We start from the raw sequence: 18912 nt of genomic DNA, 5'->3' as shown, positions 1-18912 counted from the left end.
GAGTCATGTTTTTAAAACTGAAGAAATATATGAACAGACAAACTATCATTTTAATAATAGATGAATAACTAACAAAATAAAAATGAAACAATCACTAAAGGGTCAAATGTATTTAAAAAAAAAAGAGTATATTAATAATAAAATAACTAATGTTCAGTAATCCATTTTAACCATTGTCACCCATTCAAAAAAGCAGCTGTCGTCCCCCTCTGTAATCCATATCAGTATCATGCACATGTTGAAGGAGCAACAGTGGGGTTATACAGCTGCTGTGTTTGGGGTCTGTACAGTCTGTGGTACCCTAACAGGGGGCTCACATAATGGCTTTCAGTCAGAGATAATTAGGAGGCTCTTGTTTCTTACAAGCAAACACTAGAAGGACTGTTAATATGTTCTCCAGGAAGGAGTTCATTCATGCTTGCATTAACTCATCAATGAAATGGGCTTTCTGTCTCAGTGGGCTTTGAGAACCTCCACATAATGTCAGCTTTTTAGCGAAAACAAACCAAGCAAGAAAATAAGTGGACAAAGTGGTCAAATTTCTGCTACAGCTGGGCAATGTGCTATAAATATTATATACTGATATCATGCTATGCAGTGCTGGAAGAAGTGTTCAGATCTCTTACTTAATGAGTAAAAGTAGCAATGTTAGAAATACTTTGTTACAAGTAAATGTCCTGCATTCACAATGTTTTTTTAGGAAAAGTACAAAACTATTAGCTTCAAAATATTTTATAATAGTTAATGAATAAAAAGTAAAAGTACTCATGATGTAGAGTTGCTCATTTCAGAATATTACATAAAGTGCTGTATAGTTGAAATATAATTATTGATTAATTAATGTGAACATCACTATAAGCTTGGAAAGGTGAGGCGGATTTGTAACATTGACTACTGGTGAATTTCACCAAGGGATCAAATAAATTTGCCCTTTACCCCATAATACATCGGAACTTATATGTTGCTTGTTTTTGTATCAATAATCTGAATCTGCAACGAAACTATTGATAAATGCAAAATAAGTCAACACTCAAGAAAAGTAGAATAGTATATAAAGTAAGTAGTGTAGTAAAAAATATAAAAGTTGTAAAATAGTACTTCAGTATTTATACTTACATTCCATAACTGGTGATATGAAACAAGATATGATCTAATATTTTAGATAATGTTATATCGTAACTTTTGTCTTTTCCCTTTTTTTAAAGGCTGTATTACAATAAAGTTATGTAATTTTCTGAACATACCAGACTGTTCTAGCGCTTCTATTATTTGTCTTTACTCAGTCATTATATCCACATTACTAATGATTATTTACCAAAAATCTCCCTGTGCAAATGTTTATTGAAAGCAAGTAGAATAATCTGAATTTGCCCTCCTTCTAAACTGCATGAATAAGCCAACCGTAAACCAACCTTTTCACTATGCAGAAGGAACTATGCATCTACTCATGGGCGAGAGGTTCATTCCTGTTACAGCACAAGATGTAATATTAATGGCGTCCTCCTCAGCTGAGCTGTAATGTAGCTAGCTCAGTCATGCAAGGTGAGCTAGTAGCGGATGCACCCCTTTTGTGCAGTGATAAGGTTAGTGTGTTTGGTATAAAGAAAATAGTTCCTTCATGTTTCCGGGTCATGATTTATGGAAAGGAGACATTGCTGTTGAGTTTATCAAATGTTTTCTTTTTTTTTTTTTTTTGGTGCTTTGAGCACCACAAGCCAAGTGCCATCTTGTTCCATTACATTGGAGAGAAGGCAGACATCTCTACAGCCAATATCTCCAACACTCAGCAACTCACACCAAAACAGATTGATAAATAGCGCTATAGATTAGAGTCAAATATGTAGTTATGAAATTGAGGCTCTGTACCATCATTGTCCTTTCTGTAAAACCGTGGTTGTCCACCAGCGCTCCACATTTTGTCCCTTTCTGTCTTTTGCATCAGAAAACTTTGACTTAATTCACATGTCCCTATAATCTCCCGAGGCTAATGTTTGTTCATCTAAATGAGTTCCCTGGTCTGCAATCACTGTAGGCTACCATATCAAGTGGAGTTATTACAGCTGGCACTGTGCACTTCAGTTTAAACCTGGCCATTGACCTTCTTCAAAGTGGTATCAAGCGCCCTATAATAACCTGCCATAAAGACTTGCATTTATTGAGTCAATGTTCAACACAGCTACACCAAAATCCAGCCCAGCGATGATCGCTGTGACAAGAGCAGGTCTGTTGACCCTGGAGTTAAGAGTCAAACAAGGAGACTTTGCCAGTGAAAAATATTTAGTAAGTCAAATGTTAAACACCATAGAGTCACATCTTGATGACAAAATCAAATGACTTTATGTGTGTAAGCAAGCAAAAATGACGTATTATGTTTATTTTTATACATGCAGTCTGTGTGTGGAGTGTGTTAACCATAATACAATCTAGTTAATAAGTGACTATGATAGAGACGTGAGCTGTGGTGACTGTAATTTTTCCCTTTTTCTTTTCTTTTCACCAACACAAACATAGCAATGCTCTATTTCTGGACCTCAAGCGTTTAACATGTTGCTGAATTACATCATGGTCTGCACATGCATTCCACAAATTCCTCTCTGTGCCATTTCTTCCTCTGTATTTTACCGACTTTTGAAGCCGTAAAAGGTTGTTAAAAGTGTAAAAGTGTTTTCAGACAGCAGCTCAATCCGCCCTAAAAACTGCAGAAATAATGCAAATTAATAAGTAAATCAGGAGTAGAATGTATTATTTTCTTTTGTCACTTACATGGTTTAGCAATTTAATTTATTTAAAATGAAATCTAGAGGAATGTGACGAAAGAAGCTGGGATACCAGGAGAAGAATAATAGAGAGAATTTGACATGTTAGTTAACATTGTAGGTCCCATATTGTAAAAAGTCAGATTTCTCTGCCTTTTGTTATGAAGCAGGTATAGGTCAGGGTTTCCAACACATTAATTTATTTGTGGCAGCCTGCCACAATTAAAGCATCTGCAGCCACAAATAGATTTTCGGTTTTTGGAGCTAGCCTATTCATTAGAAATGCTGTTGAAATATATTATTATTTTTATTCACTGCACTGCACTCTCAAAGCACAGGGCGTACTCAGGGCACAGATGGAGCAGTAGAATGCAGGTCCATTGAAAGTGAAACTTAACACATTCTCCTAGGTCTTAAAATGTGCATTTACTTGCCTCTTCAGCATCTGCTTCTCTCATTCATCGATCTGATCAGCTCTGACCAGATCGATAAATCAATTATCCAACCCGCTACTCACAAATTGCTGCTGAGGAAAAAAAGAAGTCATGTAGAGCTTCGCCTTCACTGCGTCCATGGACCCGCAAAAAACAGAATTTATAGAGGGGACACAAGATGATACAAAGGGGCACACAAACTATTTTTAAAAAAAAAAGTTCGCCACCCCTGCAACATACACTCCACTTCTCAAAACACTCAATTTATAGAGAAATGCACAAAGTTGTGATGTCACAACTACACTATAAAAAGGATGGAACTGCAGCTACAGTGCTCTTACAGTCGTTTCCTGGCCACAATGAGTGTGCAGAGACACCAAGAGCACAGATATGGAAGACCTGGAAGCCCTGACCAATCAGAGCAGACCTGTCTTTTTTCAGAAGGGGGTCTTAAAGAGACAGATGCTAAAACGGAGCGTTCCAGACATAGGGTGAATACAGGTATATTTAGCAACACAGTATGAGAAAAAAAAACGTATTTTTTCTCATACTGTGGGTTTTTTTCAACATTAAAGCATGTAAACATGTTCAAGTACAAACCCAAAATACAAGTATGAACCTAAAAATGAGCATAATATGGGACCTTAACATTGTCTATCTAGTAACATTTAGGAGTCAAGAGAAATCTGTGAATGTGCTGCAGCGCTGAGAAGACAGAAAACACTAATCCCAGCTGATGGCAGAAAATCATGCAGCGTGAAGCAAATTTGACAGGTCCTGTTCAACTCGTATTTTCCATTTTTCTGCCCAAAATTTCGATTACCCCCCTACACAACATCATCCTGACACACAAGTGCCATCAATGCCAAGAGGGAATTGATATGAGCGGTAAACACCACTCTGGTCTCGTTGCTCTGGTTCAGACAACATTAGTGGATGTTAACTCCTGACACTTAAGTGGATTTGGTCAAATCAGAGCGTCCGTCACTCAGACGTGCTGAGTAGAGAACGAGGCAGGGTATCCCAACCAGGAATGCGTGGTTTACACACAGACTCCCTGTCAGACACACAAACAAAATCCAATCACTGAGATGGCCTCTGAGCCTAGAGTAAATGCTGTCTCCACATAATGACTGAGTCTCTACTCTTATACAATGCATGCGCACATCTTGGTGGAAAATCTTGACTAAATCATGGCATATGCTTTACAGAGCATCTTGCCTTTCCCCCAAATCACTATGCTTAGCTGGTAGTACTTCCTCAGGCCCCCTAAGCCTGCATATCTCTCTTGGCCAGGGAGGAAGGGTTTAGATATTTGCTTCCCATATGGCAGAGCTGGATACAGATCCAACACATTACAGTCAGGGATTCACTTATAGCAATACAGGAAGTATTGGAAATCAGGCTTAAATAGGGTATCAGCAATACAGAATTTTCTCTGTGATAAAATCCCATGAATCCACTTGTAGCAAGTAAAGAAGCCAGACAAAACATTCTGATTGTGTTCATCAGGTACTCATGGAACTGATGTCTAAAAAGTTAAGTATACAATAGAGAAAAAGAAAACTACATGCATGCTAGCAGGTCTGTGAGACTGTACTTAGCCTTTGCACGCAGTGCTAAAATGAGTTGCTGACATGCTTGCAAAGACAATGCTAACGCACTGATATTTGGTATTCACCACTGTCAACATCTTAGTTTTGTGTGTTAGCATGGCACTGTTTTCTAATTAGCATGCTGATGTTTGCAAAACATTAAACACAGTACAGCTGAGGCTGATGGGAAGGTCTTTAGTTTTGCAGGAAGGAAATTCATCTTTTTGCAGATGGATTGAAACACCACCGCAAAAAATGGCAGAATTTTTTGCTGCCATCCAGTCTTTTAGAATGAGCGCACAGAGCAGAACAGACACAAAAGTCAGTTTTGTGAAATATTTTGTTAAAAAATATATGGACTCTTTGTGCTACACCACTAGCATGCTACCAGTATTAACAAGCTAAATATAGCAACATGCCATCGAACATTTCACATAGAAAAATATGGAAATAGAGTTGTATTACATTTCCCAATCTGTTTCGTGAATTTGTTTTTATGCTAACTTCCTGTTTGCACAGTGCAAACAAGTGTGTCCAAAATCTGCTGCCAAAGCTGTTAACACATGTTAACTCAATGTTTGCATTAGATGAAAAAAGTCCAAAAAGTCTCTGACATTCATCATCTGGGGATCATGAATGTCTGTAGAAAACTTAAAGGCGATCCATGCAGGAGATGTAACAATATCTCACTGGATAAATTCTGACCTTTGGTGACACTAGTCAAAAGGTCAGATCAACAGAGTAAGGTTCAGGCACTGGCAACCATAAAAATCTGCACCACATTTTATGGCTATTTATCCAACTTTTGCTGATTTTGTCTGATCCAAAGTGATAGACAGACTGACAAACATAGCCAAAGAGCCATGCTGCTGGTGTTCATTTATATTATAAGTCTAAAAACATGACAATGAGCGAGCATTGGTCAATGGTCATTTTGGCATATGTACTGATCTAGCAGTACCACCGCACCCTTAGTGACTCCTGTTATACCTTCTACCTTTGCTGTCCTTGCTTCTCAAACTGTTTGCCTAAGCCTTGGCTTAACAAACCCAGTGTGCCTGGGAGAAATCCATGTCTTGTTTGACAGCTCACTGCCATGTGTACCCAGGCAGATCTGTGCTTTGTAATCTAAAGCGGGCGCTCAATGCACAGCCCTGTCTGTACATTGAGAGACTGCTGCAGAGGGAGGGAGAGAGATACAGAGAAATAAACGCTGCCAGGAAAACAACAGCTGGAGACTGGGTAAACTGTGGTTCATACTGCATTACTGGCAGCAATTCAAGCCTTTTCATTACACTGATTGTATTTATTTACCTGTGGCTTTGGTCAATAGGGGTAAAGGTAAGACTTCTAAAGCTAATTACACAATGAATCAATGGCCTGGATGATGATGTGTTTGTGTGGATGAGTGATAAAGTGCCTCCTCTCCATGTTAGGACATCCAACTTGTTTTATAACAACTCATATTTTTTGATATATTGCAGTACAACACTTGAAAATCCATCTGCAGCCAAAGTGCTTAAATATTAGGTTACATCAGCCAAATACATAAACAGTTTTATCAGTTTCACACCCTTGGTTACATTTTTGTCTCTCTCTTGCACCCATGTTGCATGCCACTTGGAATGCAATATGTACAAGCAAAACAGGAATGACACAAACACTACATAAATAGTGTGGGAACACCTACGAACGCACGCATTTCCTTAAGCTTGCTCTGGCTTGTCCTCTAACACATTGTCAGTGCCAAACCTCGGCAACAATAAAGGGATTACATACTGATCCACTGTGTAAAGGGAGGGGTGCAGAGAACAACAGCAGAATATGAATATGATGACAGCTTGTTGTTGTCAGAGGACTAAGGTGAGTCCAGGCTCTTTGCTGTCACAGATATCATATACACAAACACAGAATCTCTTGTGCACGCATGCATGAATGCATATATGCTGCGTTAAAATCAGATCCTGAAACACTGTCTCCAAATCTGTCATATACTTGCTCATTTTGGGCTGATGAGAGAATGCCTGTGTCACCTCAACACCCATGTGAGACACATCAAGGAACCAGTATTTTCAGTGGAATCCTGTCAGGTTGGATGCCGCCACATAGTTAGAGGGAAGCAGGATGAGCAGGATCATTAATCTAGACACTTGTTGATCCACTATAAAGGTACAAACAGTCTCTAATGACTCTACCAATTTAGTCTAACTTACTCTGACTGAAGTCACTCACCTACTGTATTGCCACAGGGGAAAGATGCTAACCCTCGCCCATGAAGGGCCTTTGCCAAATCACCTCCCCCACACCAATTTGCTTTGCTGCTTTTGCAAAAGGACAGGAGGCCAAGGGCCAGTTAATAAACAGATGGTTATATATAATAAATTAGTTGCCTGTTTTCATCATTGTTTGCTGTCCTCACTTGACTTTGCCAAGAGGCACATCCAGACGAGCAGCCCTGCACAGGTCAGGTACATAAAGCAGGGGCGTTTCTAGGATTTGAGGACATTCAGGGCTTAGCCCAGCCCTCTGTTGGGTGGTCTGGGGGATCCCTCCATGGCCCTTTTTTTTTTTTTTTTTTTTCAAAAAAAAAACAAGCTCTGTTTCGATGTTTTGTAAGCACTCTGGTTATTTACATTCAGATTACAAAAATAATACAATAGAATAAAATTTTTAAAAATCGCAATGCGAATCAATTTAACATCATGAGCACCCTATTGTGGGCCAAATTAGACCTCAAGTGTGTCCCATTCTTATGTCCTCTAGAGTCAAGGATGAATGAATGAGATGTTGGTGGTCAAAGGTCACTGTGACCTCACTAAACATGTTTTTCACCATAGCTCAAGAATTCATGTTAACTTTGACAAAATTTCACAGAAATGTTTAATAGGATAAAATGATTAGCATTTATATCCAAAAGGTCAAAGGTAACCATCACTTATACATCATTATGTTCTGCAAAAACACTTTTCCAGCCATTTTTCAGCATCATATCTCAGGAACAGAAGGGAGACAACTGGTCAGATACCAAACTGGCGACACTTAATCTTGGGTGTCCACCTCAAACCGTGCTGACTGTCTAGATTATCTCTGCTGCTGGGGGAAGATGAGTGTAATGCATCCATGTTTTAGAATGTGTAGCTTCTTTGCAGCAATATCCATATTTTAAGCATTTTTATTGCTATTGCTCCATATAAGTCTGGACAGACATGGATGTAAAATGCAACTTAACTGCTTGGCGGAGGCATATATATATTTCTAGTTAATTGACAAAGGAAATATAGACCAACTGCCAGCAGCGGTGGTTCTGGCTTGAACCCATAAAGGCCCGGTCACACAAGCATTTAAAAGGGCAAAAGCTATTTCAAAGGAATAGCCGTGATTAAAGATTTGCATTTAACTGACCTCCTCAGCTCCATTACATTAACTAAAAGATCTTCCTTGTTCCGTCATTACAGGATACTATTATTGCCAACAACAGTGGCTCTCAATCCTCATTTAGTACCGCGGGAGTTTTAGCCCTCTAGGTAGTAAAAGGGCCACTTCACTGATTTTAAACCTTATGCCTGTGTTCTTCTCATAATATCACATACTTAAACGAACTACTTCACGAGTCAGTGCTGTGTGTCATAGGCAGGCTCTCCCAAATGCTGCACCTGGATGATTCATTCATAACAGAGGCTTCGGATTGCTCATGCTTGCATTATCGCCTGTAGCATTTAGTTGCAAGAGTATCCTTTTTTCCTCATCACAAAATGTAGACACATGCAACCTCATTTTCAAGTCTCACAAGCCAAAAAGGTTGGATACAATAATATGCAGTACAAATTCACAGATTGTCCTGGCCCTTTAACAGATTACACCAGTGCATCGCAGGTGTTAATCCATCTCATGTGGTTAGAATGGAAACCAGTCGCACTGGGCCCTGAGGACTCGGATGTTTCTGGCTCACTAGAGAAAGGCACTCACAATGCCAGAGTTAGGGATTACATTCACACTCTGGGCAACGCAACGCAGTGCCACTGCCAGAATTTGAGGTCCATTCCCCGTCTTGCACATTGATAGTTGGCCATGCCAGGGTTAGGGAATTAATCTGTACGCTGCTCCTTGTTCTGATCCCATGTGATTGTCTCTTTGAACTTGGCTTTTCTTCCATGGCAGTCGAGTTGAACCTCTCATGTGGGGAACCTGAAGCCTGAACTGAAACTTCACAGGTTGTTTGTTGTTGACATTTGGAAAATATGCTTATTTTCTTTCTGGAAAGGGGAAACAGCAAGCCAGGTTCTGTCCAGAACTAACAAAATTAAACTCTGAGTTCCTCTAAAGTTCAAAAAATACCATTTTACATTTTTGGGGCCTTGTGAAGGACTGTAGGGACTTCCTGGTAGGTATATTTTTTTCTTTTTGGACAGGGATAGCCTAGCAGCTTCCCCTAGTTTCCATTTTTCAAGTTGAGATAAACGAACCAGCTGCTGGCCTTAGCTACATGTTTAGCTTATAGATAATTTAAAGTCATCACCTTGGGCTTTAGGTAATCACATAGAGCATGTTTCACTATTTTATACATTTTATTGACAAACAATCCTTTATGAGCAATACTTTTGGCAGATCAGGAAAGAAAAGTTTGTGGATTTTTTTTTCATGACTCACATGGTTTAAACTCTGTGGCATTATATTAAAACACTGAGAACAATATCACCTGGCAGCCTCAAGTGTTTACTGAGGGCTCTGCCAGGAATCATGAGTCAGTAACACAAACACAAAGCGTCACGCTCCAGGTCACACTCATTTTAATTACTTATGCCTTTAATATTGTTGAGGTGTCAATGATGATTGATGATTTTTAGTAATTTAAGTGTCCTGCTGCAGATGGAGCCCAGTCTGTATCGGCTTACAAGACACTGGACAGCAACAACCAGGATGGCCACATGAAAAAATGTTTGATTTTCTGTATATTTAGGTTGCGCTCCAAATGACAAATTATTTGGAGGTGTTTGGGCCTCTTACCCTTAACTGTCACATCTGAGTTTGTTATTTAGAGTTCCTGATAGCTGAAGCCAGAGGTGGGACCCACTACGGGAGATTTTAAAAGCAGCTGACTCAAAAAGAAAAACAGTGGCTAAAAAAATTATGATAACAGTGAGATATGGTAGCTCCTTACCATCCAAGCAGAGGACAATCTGCCTCCATTTACCAGAGACAGTAAATATGTGATTGCCATATTATGTGACTGTTATTGTTCATAAAGTGCTGTCGACATGTATGTTATATGTCACAATAGAGGTCTATGCTATTCATCATCATGCCTCTTTTGCTTCCATGATGCCAGCATGCTGTCTAAAATCACATTATGCCACTGTTGTTTGGTTCTGTGTAAAAATTCAAAGGCAGAACAAAGAAGGGACTTTGTAGCTGTCCTGTAGTGTGATCTCTGTAAAGGAGCTATTGTTTTGGAAGTCATAAGTAAGTCTCAAGTCTTAACACTTAATTCAAGAATTAGAGGTCAAGCCAAAGGTTTGAGTTTTGAGTCCTATGTATACAGCATACTGCATACTGCAGATTTGTTTTTGTTGACCACCACATGGTTTTTGTACTTGAACAGAAGTATCTTTGTTACCAGTAACATTACATTAGAACTTCATGGTTCTGAATGCTGTCAGATTGGTTCAAACAAAGTGGATCTGGAGAATTAAGTGTCACCTTTCATTTAATAGCGTTAATGTTAGATGATTCAAAAATTGAAATGAAATAAATTGAATGGTGGTGCACCTTTAAACGGCATACTGTCGAGTCAAGTCTAAAGTCATGGAATTTTGCGACTCAAAACGGACTCAAATTCAAGTCATGTGACTCAAGTCCATACCACTGGCTGAAGCAGGAATTATGTCGTGGCTGGGTTGCCATGAATTGTGTCCTTTGCTACCAGCTTAGCTTTGCAGCAACAAAACAAACATTTGAATGCTGTCTTTCAAGTGCAGAGCAAGTTTTCACCTAGTCCCTAAAAAGCTGACTTTTTGCAGGTATCAGACTCTTTCAGCTCACAGCAACACACTGAGCCCTGTGGTATGAATAGGCAGCACATATTGGCTGACTACCAGTGCTGAGATTCTTTTCAAGCACAAAGAAAAGTATGTCAGAGCAGAGCAGAGAGGATCTGCCTTGTATGGCCGAGGGCTTAGCATGTAGCTTAGGGACTGCACTGAGCTAAAAAGTAGGGAATTTGTGTGCGGGCATGTCTTCTGTGTGTGTGGCGATGGGATTATTGTGTTCTTGACTGTGTGTGTTTGTGCCTCTGTGAGTGTTTGTGTGTCGGGGTTATTGGAGCAGTGTTAGAATGTGGGAATGTCAGCTATTGTTTCCAGTTCCTTCCTTATCACAGTTCACTGGGATTGTTGGCTCATTCTTGTTTCGTGGGCTAATTTGACAAAGTTGTTCAAAAGACCAGCCTGAGTAGATAGATAGAGAGAGAGAGAGAGAGAGAGAGAGAGGCAATGATGAATGTTAGCTTTTTGTCTTTGACAGAAGTTGATTTGCCCACCAGGCTAACGCAGAGAAAAGATTTCATACATTTTTCATTTTTTGGATTTCACCATAAACCAGGGAGCTCAAGATAACAAACATGTAAATGTGCAAGATACGAGATAAGATATTCTAAAATATTCCACTGAATGTTTTGGCACAAATCGGGTACAAGTTTAATGCTCGGCTATGAAACAAACAGCAAATGCAAGATTTCATGTTAAATTAACTCAAATCTAATACAGTTTTTGTACTATTGGGGTCATCCCCACTGTACAGTAGTTGTCACTATGAACATGCAACATTTTAACAAAGATAATCTGCTTTTCCATCTTTGTATGCTTCAATAAAATGATTTCTGACACCAGAACATCATCCTCCATACACCATGTCAGTTTTGTCAGCACATAAGACAAACTATCATTATAACATGCTGCACAACAGATAAAAAACAGCAGCTGTACATTTGAGTCTCAGCTCTCTCCCTGTTGTTTTACTTTCCACACTCTCATGCATGCACGTGTTTTTAAAGGTCAGCTTAAATCAACAGCTCAAAAAAGAAACTTCCTCAATGATCTGTTTGTTTAAGATACTCCCTTAAGTCTTTAAATAAGCAATACCTGACAGTGTGACATACTCAGCTAAATGTCATTGTTAATAATTGTATGCACTCTTTCACAGAGGACACTGTGACATGTCACAGTAGGAAAAGCACAAGTGTAGATGATAAAACTATGGCCTGTGTAACTGGCAGATATGCTAACATTAACACACTTTAGCCTCCATAAGCTAGGCTACTGGTTCAACCTACACCAGACCAAATAAGGCTAAAACAGCAAAACTACTGACGTTTCTTTTTGGTACGAGTAGTGTAAGGATTCACTGTTATTAATATTATTATACTGTTATGTTATACTATAATTCTATACTATTATGTACATTCAGTAATTAGCTAACAGTTGCTAATCCTGCTTGTTAGACTACATAGAGCTTGTTTGCCATTTCCAGTATCAGTTTGGATGGACCACTTGAGTACATATCTGGCAAAGGGACTGGACATATATGTTACAAAAAAAGGTGAAATAAGACTTCTGGTAACTCCAAACTAATGTTTCAGGGAGGCAGTAGCTCAGTCTGTAGGGGCTTGGCTTGAAAACTGCAGGGTGCCTGGTTCAAGTTCAGCTTGGACCATGTTATGAAGTGCAGACTGGTAGCTGGAAAGGTGCCAGCTGACAAGGCACTGAACCCCCTGACTGTGTAGCAGCCCATCAGTCTGGCATCTCTCCAATGCTTGTGCATGTGTGTATTTCCTGTGTGTGTGTGTGTGTGTGTGTGTGTGTGTGTGTGTGTGTGTGTGTGTGTGTGTGTGTGTGTGTGTGTGTGTGTGTCAGCCCCTGTTAACTATTAAGCCTACACTCAGGAATAATTCAATCTTAGTTCTTCTGTAATCGCATTTTGTATTAAAAAAAAGTGATAAAATTGTATTGTGAAACCAGTATCGTGAATCGTATCAAAACGTGAGTTGAGTGAATCGTTACAACGCTACTCACTAGCATGTTGGTGAATGTTTGTATCCCACTGGCTGGCTCTTTGCCGCCACTTTGCACCGCACTTATAGTACTTAGTTACAGGTGGAACTTGGCTGAAGTTCTCACAAAAAAGTAGTGCCCATCCTCAGCTTCCCCCCCAGCTAATACTGTTAGTTCTGTCAGCACTGTTGACATTGTTTAGCACTGGTAATGGAGTTAGCACTGTTAGCTGCTTGCTGCAGGCTCAGCCACCTCCATGTTGAGAACCATGAAGGCAATTTTTGAATTTTGCATAGAGCCCCAAAAAGCTGTAGCAGTTAATGGTTAGTAAATACTAATACAATGATGTTAAAACAGCCCAATTTTGGAACTAGTTACCCAAAACTAAAAGGTTACATCTGCTCATACTGAATTATTTTACAAGAAAAAATGTGGTGCTCTGTGGATGTCAAGGCATTTTTGTGGGTTTCTAAGTGGTTTTCTGGTTTTCTTTTTCAAGAGACATACCTGTCAGGTGAATTGAAACCTCTAAATATTGATTGTATAACATGATCTGACCATTGATGCAGTGCCCAGCCCCCTGTGACCCTCTATAGGATAAACTGTTCAAGAATGAATGGAATGTAGGCTATAAGTTACGGTAAATTTCAGTAATCCATTATATATTTTAATTTAACAGCAACAATCACTTTGGCCAAACACTTGGTGCCATTTTTCAAATAGTTGGACTGAAACTCCTCATTCTTATTTTTTTCCTGAAATAAAGCCATTACTCACATGGCCATAACTCTTCCTATTTGTCAAAGTGTGAATATCGATGGCCATAAAGTTATTCATGCCTGCATGGCGCATCATCTTTATTTGAGAAAGAAATGAAATCCTATTCCCTCAGACTCCCAGGAGAGAAATAATATGTCATGCCTCCCTCCCATCCATTTCACCATATCAGCTGAATAAATTTGTAGGAGAGACTGGAATGCCTGGATATGATGCAGTTGAAGAGGTCAGTTAAACTCATCGCAAGTAATATTGTCCTTTCCTGGTACAAAAGTGCACTTTTGGATTTGTTCCGGATCTATTGTGCTTGTATGCTCCTGATCTCTGGATTTAAATATAGAGATGTTTCAAAAGGGAAAGCTATATTGTGATATCTAGTGTAGAATATCAGGCATCACCATCCTAACACTGAGTTGCACCTTTTTAAATTCAATACCTTGGATGTTTAAGCCATTCTTTAATGATTTCATTGCCTTTGCACTGTTTCATACTATGACCAACTTGTCCTCACTTAACAGTATGTATGTGAAAAGAAACCATTTCCCAGCAATTCCCTGTATTTTCCCAATTTATGCCTTTCAAAACACAATAAATTAATACCTATTAAATCCTTTGATGTCACTTAGCAGCTCTTAAAGGCGGCTGACCCATCTCATCTATTCATTGCCATGAGGTATGAGATCACACTGTACTCCACAAATGCTGTTAATGAACAAACCCTTTAAACACTGCCAAAGTCTTTCATCCTAAAGTCATTTTACACCAGCAGCCTGAATCCCGCTCCTGTGGGAAAAAAAGAACAAGCAGATGCAGTTCCTTCCCAAACACCCTGCAGCTCTCTTGGGATATGGCTGTGTTATTCCTCTGATTAATTTCTGTTGGTGAAATGAATAATAAGCTGCCATTCTCAAGTCAGGTCTTTGTAACTGAATGGATGAAGTTGAAGGAATTGTAAAGGGGAAACCTAAACTAATGTAAACCTCTATTTCTATAGGGTCAACCAAAGAAAATCTCGGTTGACTAAAAGGTTACATACAAACAATTGGTTGATGGGAAAAATCATCTGCATGTAATCTGTGTGTAACTGAATTGGCCACAGTGCACTGAGTTCATTCTACCTGGTTGCAATGTGTGTTCAGCAAAGAGTTTTTTTTTTCCCTGAGGCCACATACCGGTAAAAGGAGCACTGCGTCTTTACACTATGCAACACATTTAAGCAGCATGACGAGGCGCAGAGCATCTATTCCGTGCTGAAACCTGTTCGTTTGGCATTTTTTTCTGGTTACTGAGAATTAAAAAATGAGTAACCTTGGGTAGCACACCTTTAACCCAGCCATTCAATCACAGTGGAAAAGGGTGGGACAAATTTGCAGCTTTATGAAAGTAACACCAGCCAATGTCCAACTAATGAGAAATTTGTCAAAAAAGAGCATATTGACCAGTAGAAGGTGTCACCCCTATTCTTTTTCTTACTTGCTGGCAAACAGTTGCCTTTTTACTCATAGTAGATACAGAACAATATTCGCAATCATTTGATGACCGTTAATCCAATATTCACTCCTACTTTTAGCTCTGCTTTTGGTCTCCACCAAGTTCTCAGGGAAATACTTGATCACTAGCTCTTAAATGTTCAATTTCAATAGCTACTTCCAAACTTTGTCTACGTGCCATTTAGTGCTGAGCAGGAAGCCTGTTGTGATTTTATCGGAGCTTGTTCACTGAAACAGCTGCCTGCTACATCTGGAGATGAGGCTGATGAGTTTGATGAGACTGAACCGAAACAATAAACACTAAAAGTTGTGGGCCATAAAACCGAAACAATGACCTGAAACAAGCTCTGTAGAGCTGATGGGAAATGCAGTCGGGTGTTAGTTCTTTGTGGTTTTGTCTCCATGAATGAACCATTTCACTTTCACATGGTCACGTGATCCATTGTTGTAGAAAACGTTTAATTTTTGCAGCTTTAACATGATTTTTTTGCATTTAATAGTTTAACATTTAATAGTTGATTTGGTTTCTCATTGTGTGTCTATTTACATGTGACAATACATTACGCTGACTAACAATGCAATAAAAAAATGTTTTAAAAAATAGCTTCACTATAATTATGTGTGTTACTGTGTCTTGCAATTGACTAAAATATCATTTTTTGTCCGTCTCTCCAGGACATAGCAATGCTGTCCAGGTATGTGAAATAGTGTCTGTCTGCAAGACCAAAGACGATGACCAAGATGACACAGAGACCAGGAGAAGTCAGAAAAAAGCAAAGCAGCAAGCCCATCTGTATCCCCATGCATTCACAGGTATTAAACCTCCACTGATAAATGCACTTTCCATCAAAAAAACCTGGAAAAACAACAAGACAAAAACTCTTGAGAAATAAGAAATAATTGAAGTTACAAGAAAATTACCTAAAAATAAGCTCAAAAATGAAAAAGGAGGAAAAAAACAGAAAATGGCATGAATAAAAAAAAAATATATGTGTGTACATTTTTGTAGGTAACATAATTTTAAATGTATAATTATAATAATTAGAATTATACCTATCTTGACATTGACGGCACAAGAAAACTGATGTCAGTCCATGTGTCAAATTAAATTTTCTTATCACAGAGCAGCACTACACAGCCTCTGAAAACAGTTGTTTAATTTCTTCTGTGGTTCTGGTGGAGTTTTGGTGAGTCTGAGAAAATGAGAAGTTGCGTCACGGGAAGTGTAGGATCCAGAGTTTTGGGAGGTTGACCCATAAAAAGGACCAAAAACAGGATCTCTCAGCCATTTTAAATCTGCCTTTCACAAGTCCTCCTTCATCACCGAGGTGCTGCTTTAAGAAATAGATGCAGCGTCTTTTGTTACAACAACAACACAGCCTGAAGCCAGTTTTGATCACTGTCACTTTCATTTTACTGCAGTAGGTTAATGCCGCATCACAGTTACGTTTCGGCTATGTGTGCCAAAAGCCTGTGTTCAGCTCCACCAATCACCAGTGATCTGACACTGGAAATAAGCCTGTAGACAGCTCCACAGTCTGAGAGTAATGCATTAACAAGAGAGTTCCTCACAGCTTAGCCGACTGGGTCTAAGATGGCAGCATGCCAGTGACTTGTGGGCTAATGCTTAATTTTGAGCCATTAGATTATATCCAAACAAGATCGGATTTACATTATTTATCACGGGCAAATGTTAAAAATTACCTCACTAATGTGAGCTTTTACTGGCATCAGAGTATGTCAAGCCTGACACGACAGCATTCCCACGATCTGGGGAAACTTGGCTTCAAAGACACGTCCCATCACTTACATCCTGATTATGTAACTTATTAAAGGATGATTTTACTCCCACTCTAAACGTCACTTTTCTTACCCCACTGCAAGTACGAGGTACTGTAAGTGATTTTGGCTGAAGAACTTGCCAGAGAAGTTAACTTTTCTATCTGATGAAAAGAATGCTTAGTGTGATAATTTGACTTTGAAATGCTTAGTGAGTGGATCCGCTGTCAAAGTGCTTAGCAAGTGATTTTTTGCTCCTCAATGTAAATATTTCAGTAATGTTCCTAGCAGGATATTCTGTGACTCCATCTCTAGTTTTTGTCTGACTATCTGCAGAGTCCTGTTTTACTTAAGTGGCTGCTTCTTCATTTCCCACATGCCCTCATTTCTTATTCGTGCACATATCGTATCGACCTGGCTGTTGAGGATAACGCAAGGGTTAATTCTCAGGTCAAGTCTGCACTGTAGCAAAATGACCAAATGGACAAAGTATTCTTCCTCTTTGCTGACAAAAAACGACACATCCTAGAACCCAGAGATACTCCCTGAATGATATGTATGACATGCCACTACATTCCCTGCTTTTCACATTGAATAACATCTGTAAAGGTAAAGCTTTATTTAGCACATTTGGTGTTTGGTGTCAGATCAGGAATTCTCGTTTTAGTTTAGTTTCGTTTTCCATTCTCGGTGTAAGAACTATGAGGTGGTCAATCCAAAAATCCAGGATGGTGCCAACCAAAATGCCAAACTTGCGGCTGCTGAATGGGGGTGCACACATCAATGGGTGACCATCATGGTGGCTATGTCCATTATTTTACACGGTCAGTGATGGCATGGCAGATTCTTTTTCTTATATTTTTTCTCACATGCTGTTCCTTCCCTCTGTTGTGTTCCTCTACAGTTTCATACATCAGAAGAACAAGGCAGCACCAGTGGCGGTGTAGTGATGTCACCTTTCACTCGGTCAATCAGGGACTCTGCGAGCAGTGGATCCAAGCTATCAATGAGCAGCTGTCATTACTTCGTACGTACTGTTTCATGATGCTCTCTAAAAGATGTGTTCAGGCACTTTGAACATAATCAGAATCAGTTTATTGTCTAGGTGTAATAAAAGTGCCACGTATTAGGAATCTGTCTTAGTGAGGACAAGTACAAATATAGATTGGCATACACAGCCATTGAGATGAACACAGAGTTAAAGGGCAAATTTAACTGTAGAAAAAGGTGAATTCAGAAGCACAATAGTTATGTGAAAGTGGCACTTTTGGTAATGATATAGACTTCAGGTATAATTGACATTTAAACTTCATGGATTTAAACCACTTATTATAGTTTTTCAGGCTAAGATTGGACTGTAAGATATTGTGCCATACTTTCTATTCTGCGTGGAGTGAACAGGTGTTCTGTGAGGATCAGGCTTTTTATCTTTCAAGCTATTTTAATAGCTGTCAGCAATGTGCACAAGGGACATGCAATACAATCTTTATTTAGAGTGGTTTATGGACTACTACACTGGGACACCACCAAACAGTACATGACATGAGTTACTGTAGCACCCAAGTAAAACCTCTGAAACCCCAAAATTCTTCAAAGGATGCTTTTAATGTGAGCTACATCAATAGTGTTTGAGGCAAATCAAAGAGAAATGATAGAAATGTAATAACTGTTTAAAGATTAATACTACAAAGACCATGAAGATGTAGTAATAAAGTTTGGGTAAATGCTCCACAGTGCATAATGGACTAATATTTCTGTTTCAGACTAAACAGTAGATCATTAAAGCATTCAAAACTAAACTTATTGTATGAGCTCCTCTACTCCTGAACCAGACTGTACACAAAGTGTGTATTATTGTCCATTAAAACATTTCTTTTCAGCGGTTTCCCTCAGGAGAGCCCAGAGGCAAACCTACAAAACAGGTTGCCCTCCTGCATTTCTCTTCTAGACAGCACCTCACAGGCACAGACATAAAGAATGGAGCCAGCAGAAGCCAACAGTCTGATAAAACATACAAATGGTGGTATTACAAACAT

At 39.2% G+C, this 18912-nt stretch overlaps 1 protein-coding gene across 1 annotated transcript in view; it reads left to right on the top strand.

The window, feature by feature from the left end:
* Positions 1–18912, top strand: part of cerk (ceramide kinase) — a 52344-nt gene that overhangs the window by 484 nt on the left and 32948 nt on the right. The window contains exons 2-3 of the mRNA XM_042511662.2: positions 15773–15910; positions 17781–17903. Of these exons, the coding sequence (XP_042367596.2) occupies positions 15773–15910; positions 17781–17903 (261 nt within the window). The remainder of the gene's footprint in view (positions 1–15772; positions 15911–17780; positions 17904–18912) is intronic.

This window comes from Plectropomus leopardus, chromosome 22 (genome assembly GCF_026936395.1).
Source record: "Plectropomus leopardus strain MGB_pleo_1.0 chromosome 22, ASM2693639v1, whole genome shotgun sequence".
NCBI classification, from domain to species: Eukaryota; Metazoa; Chordata; class Actinopteri; order Perciformes; family Serranidae; genus Plectropomus; species Plectropomus leopardus.
Note: the sequence above shows the minus strand (reverse complement) of the source record. Positions and strands in the feature narration are given on the sequence as shown.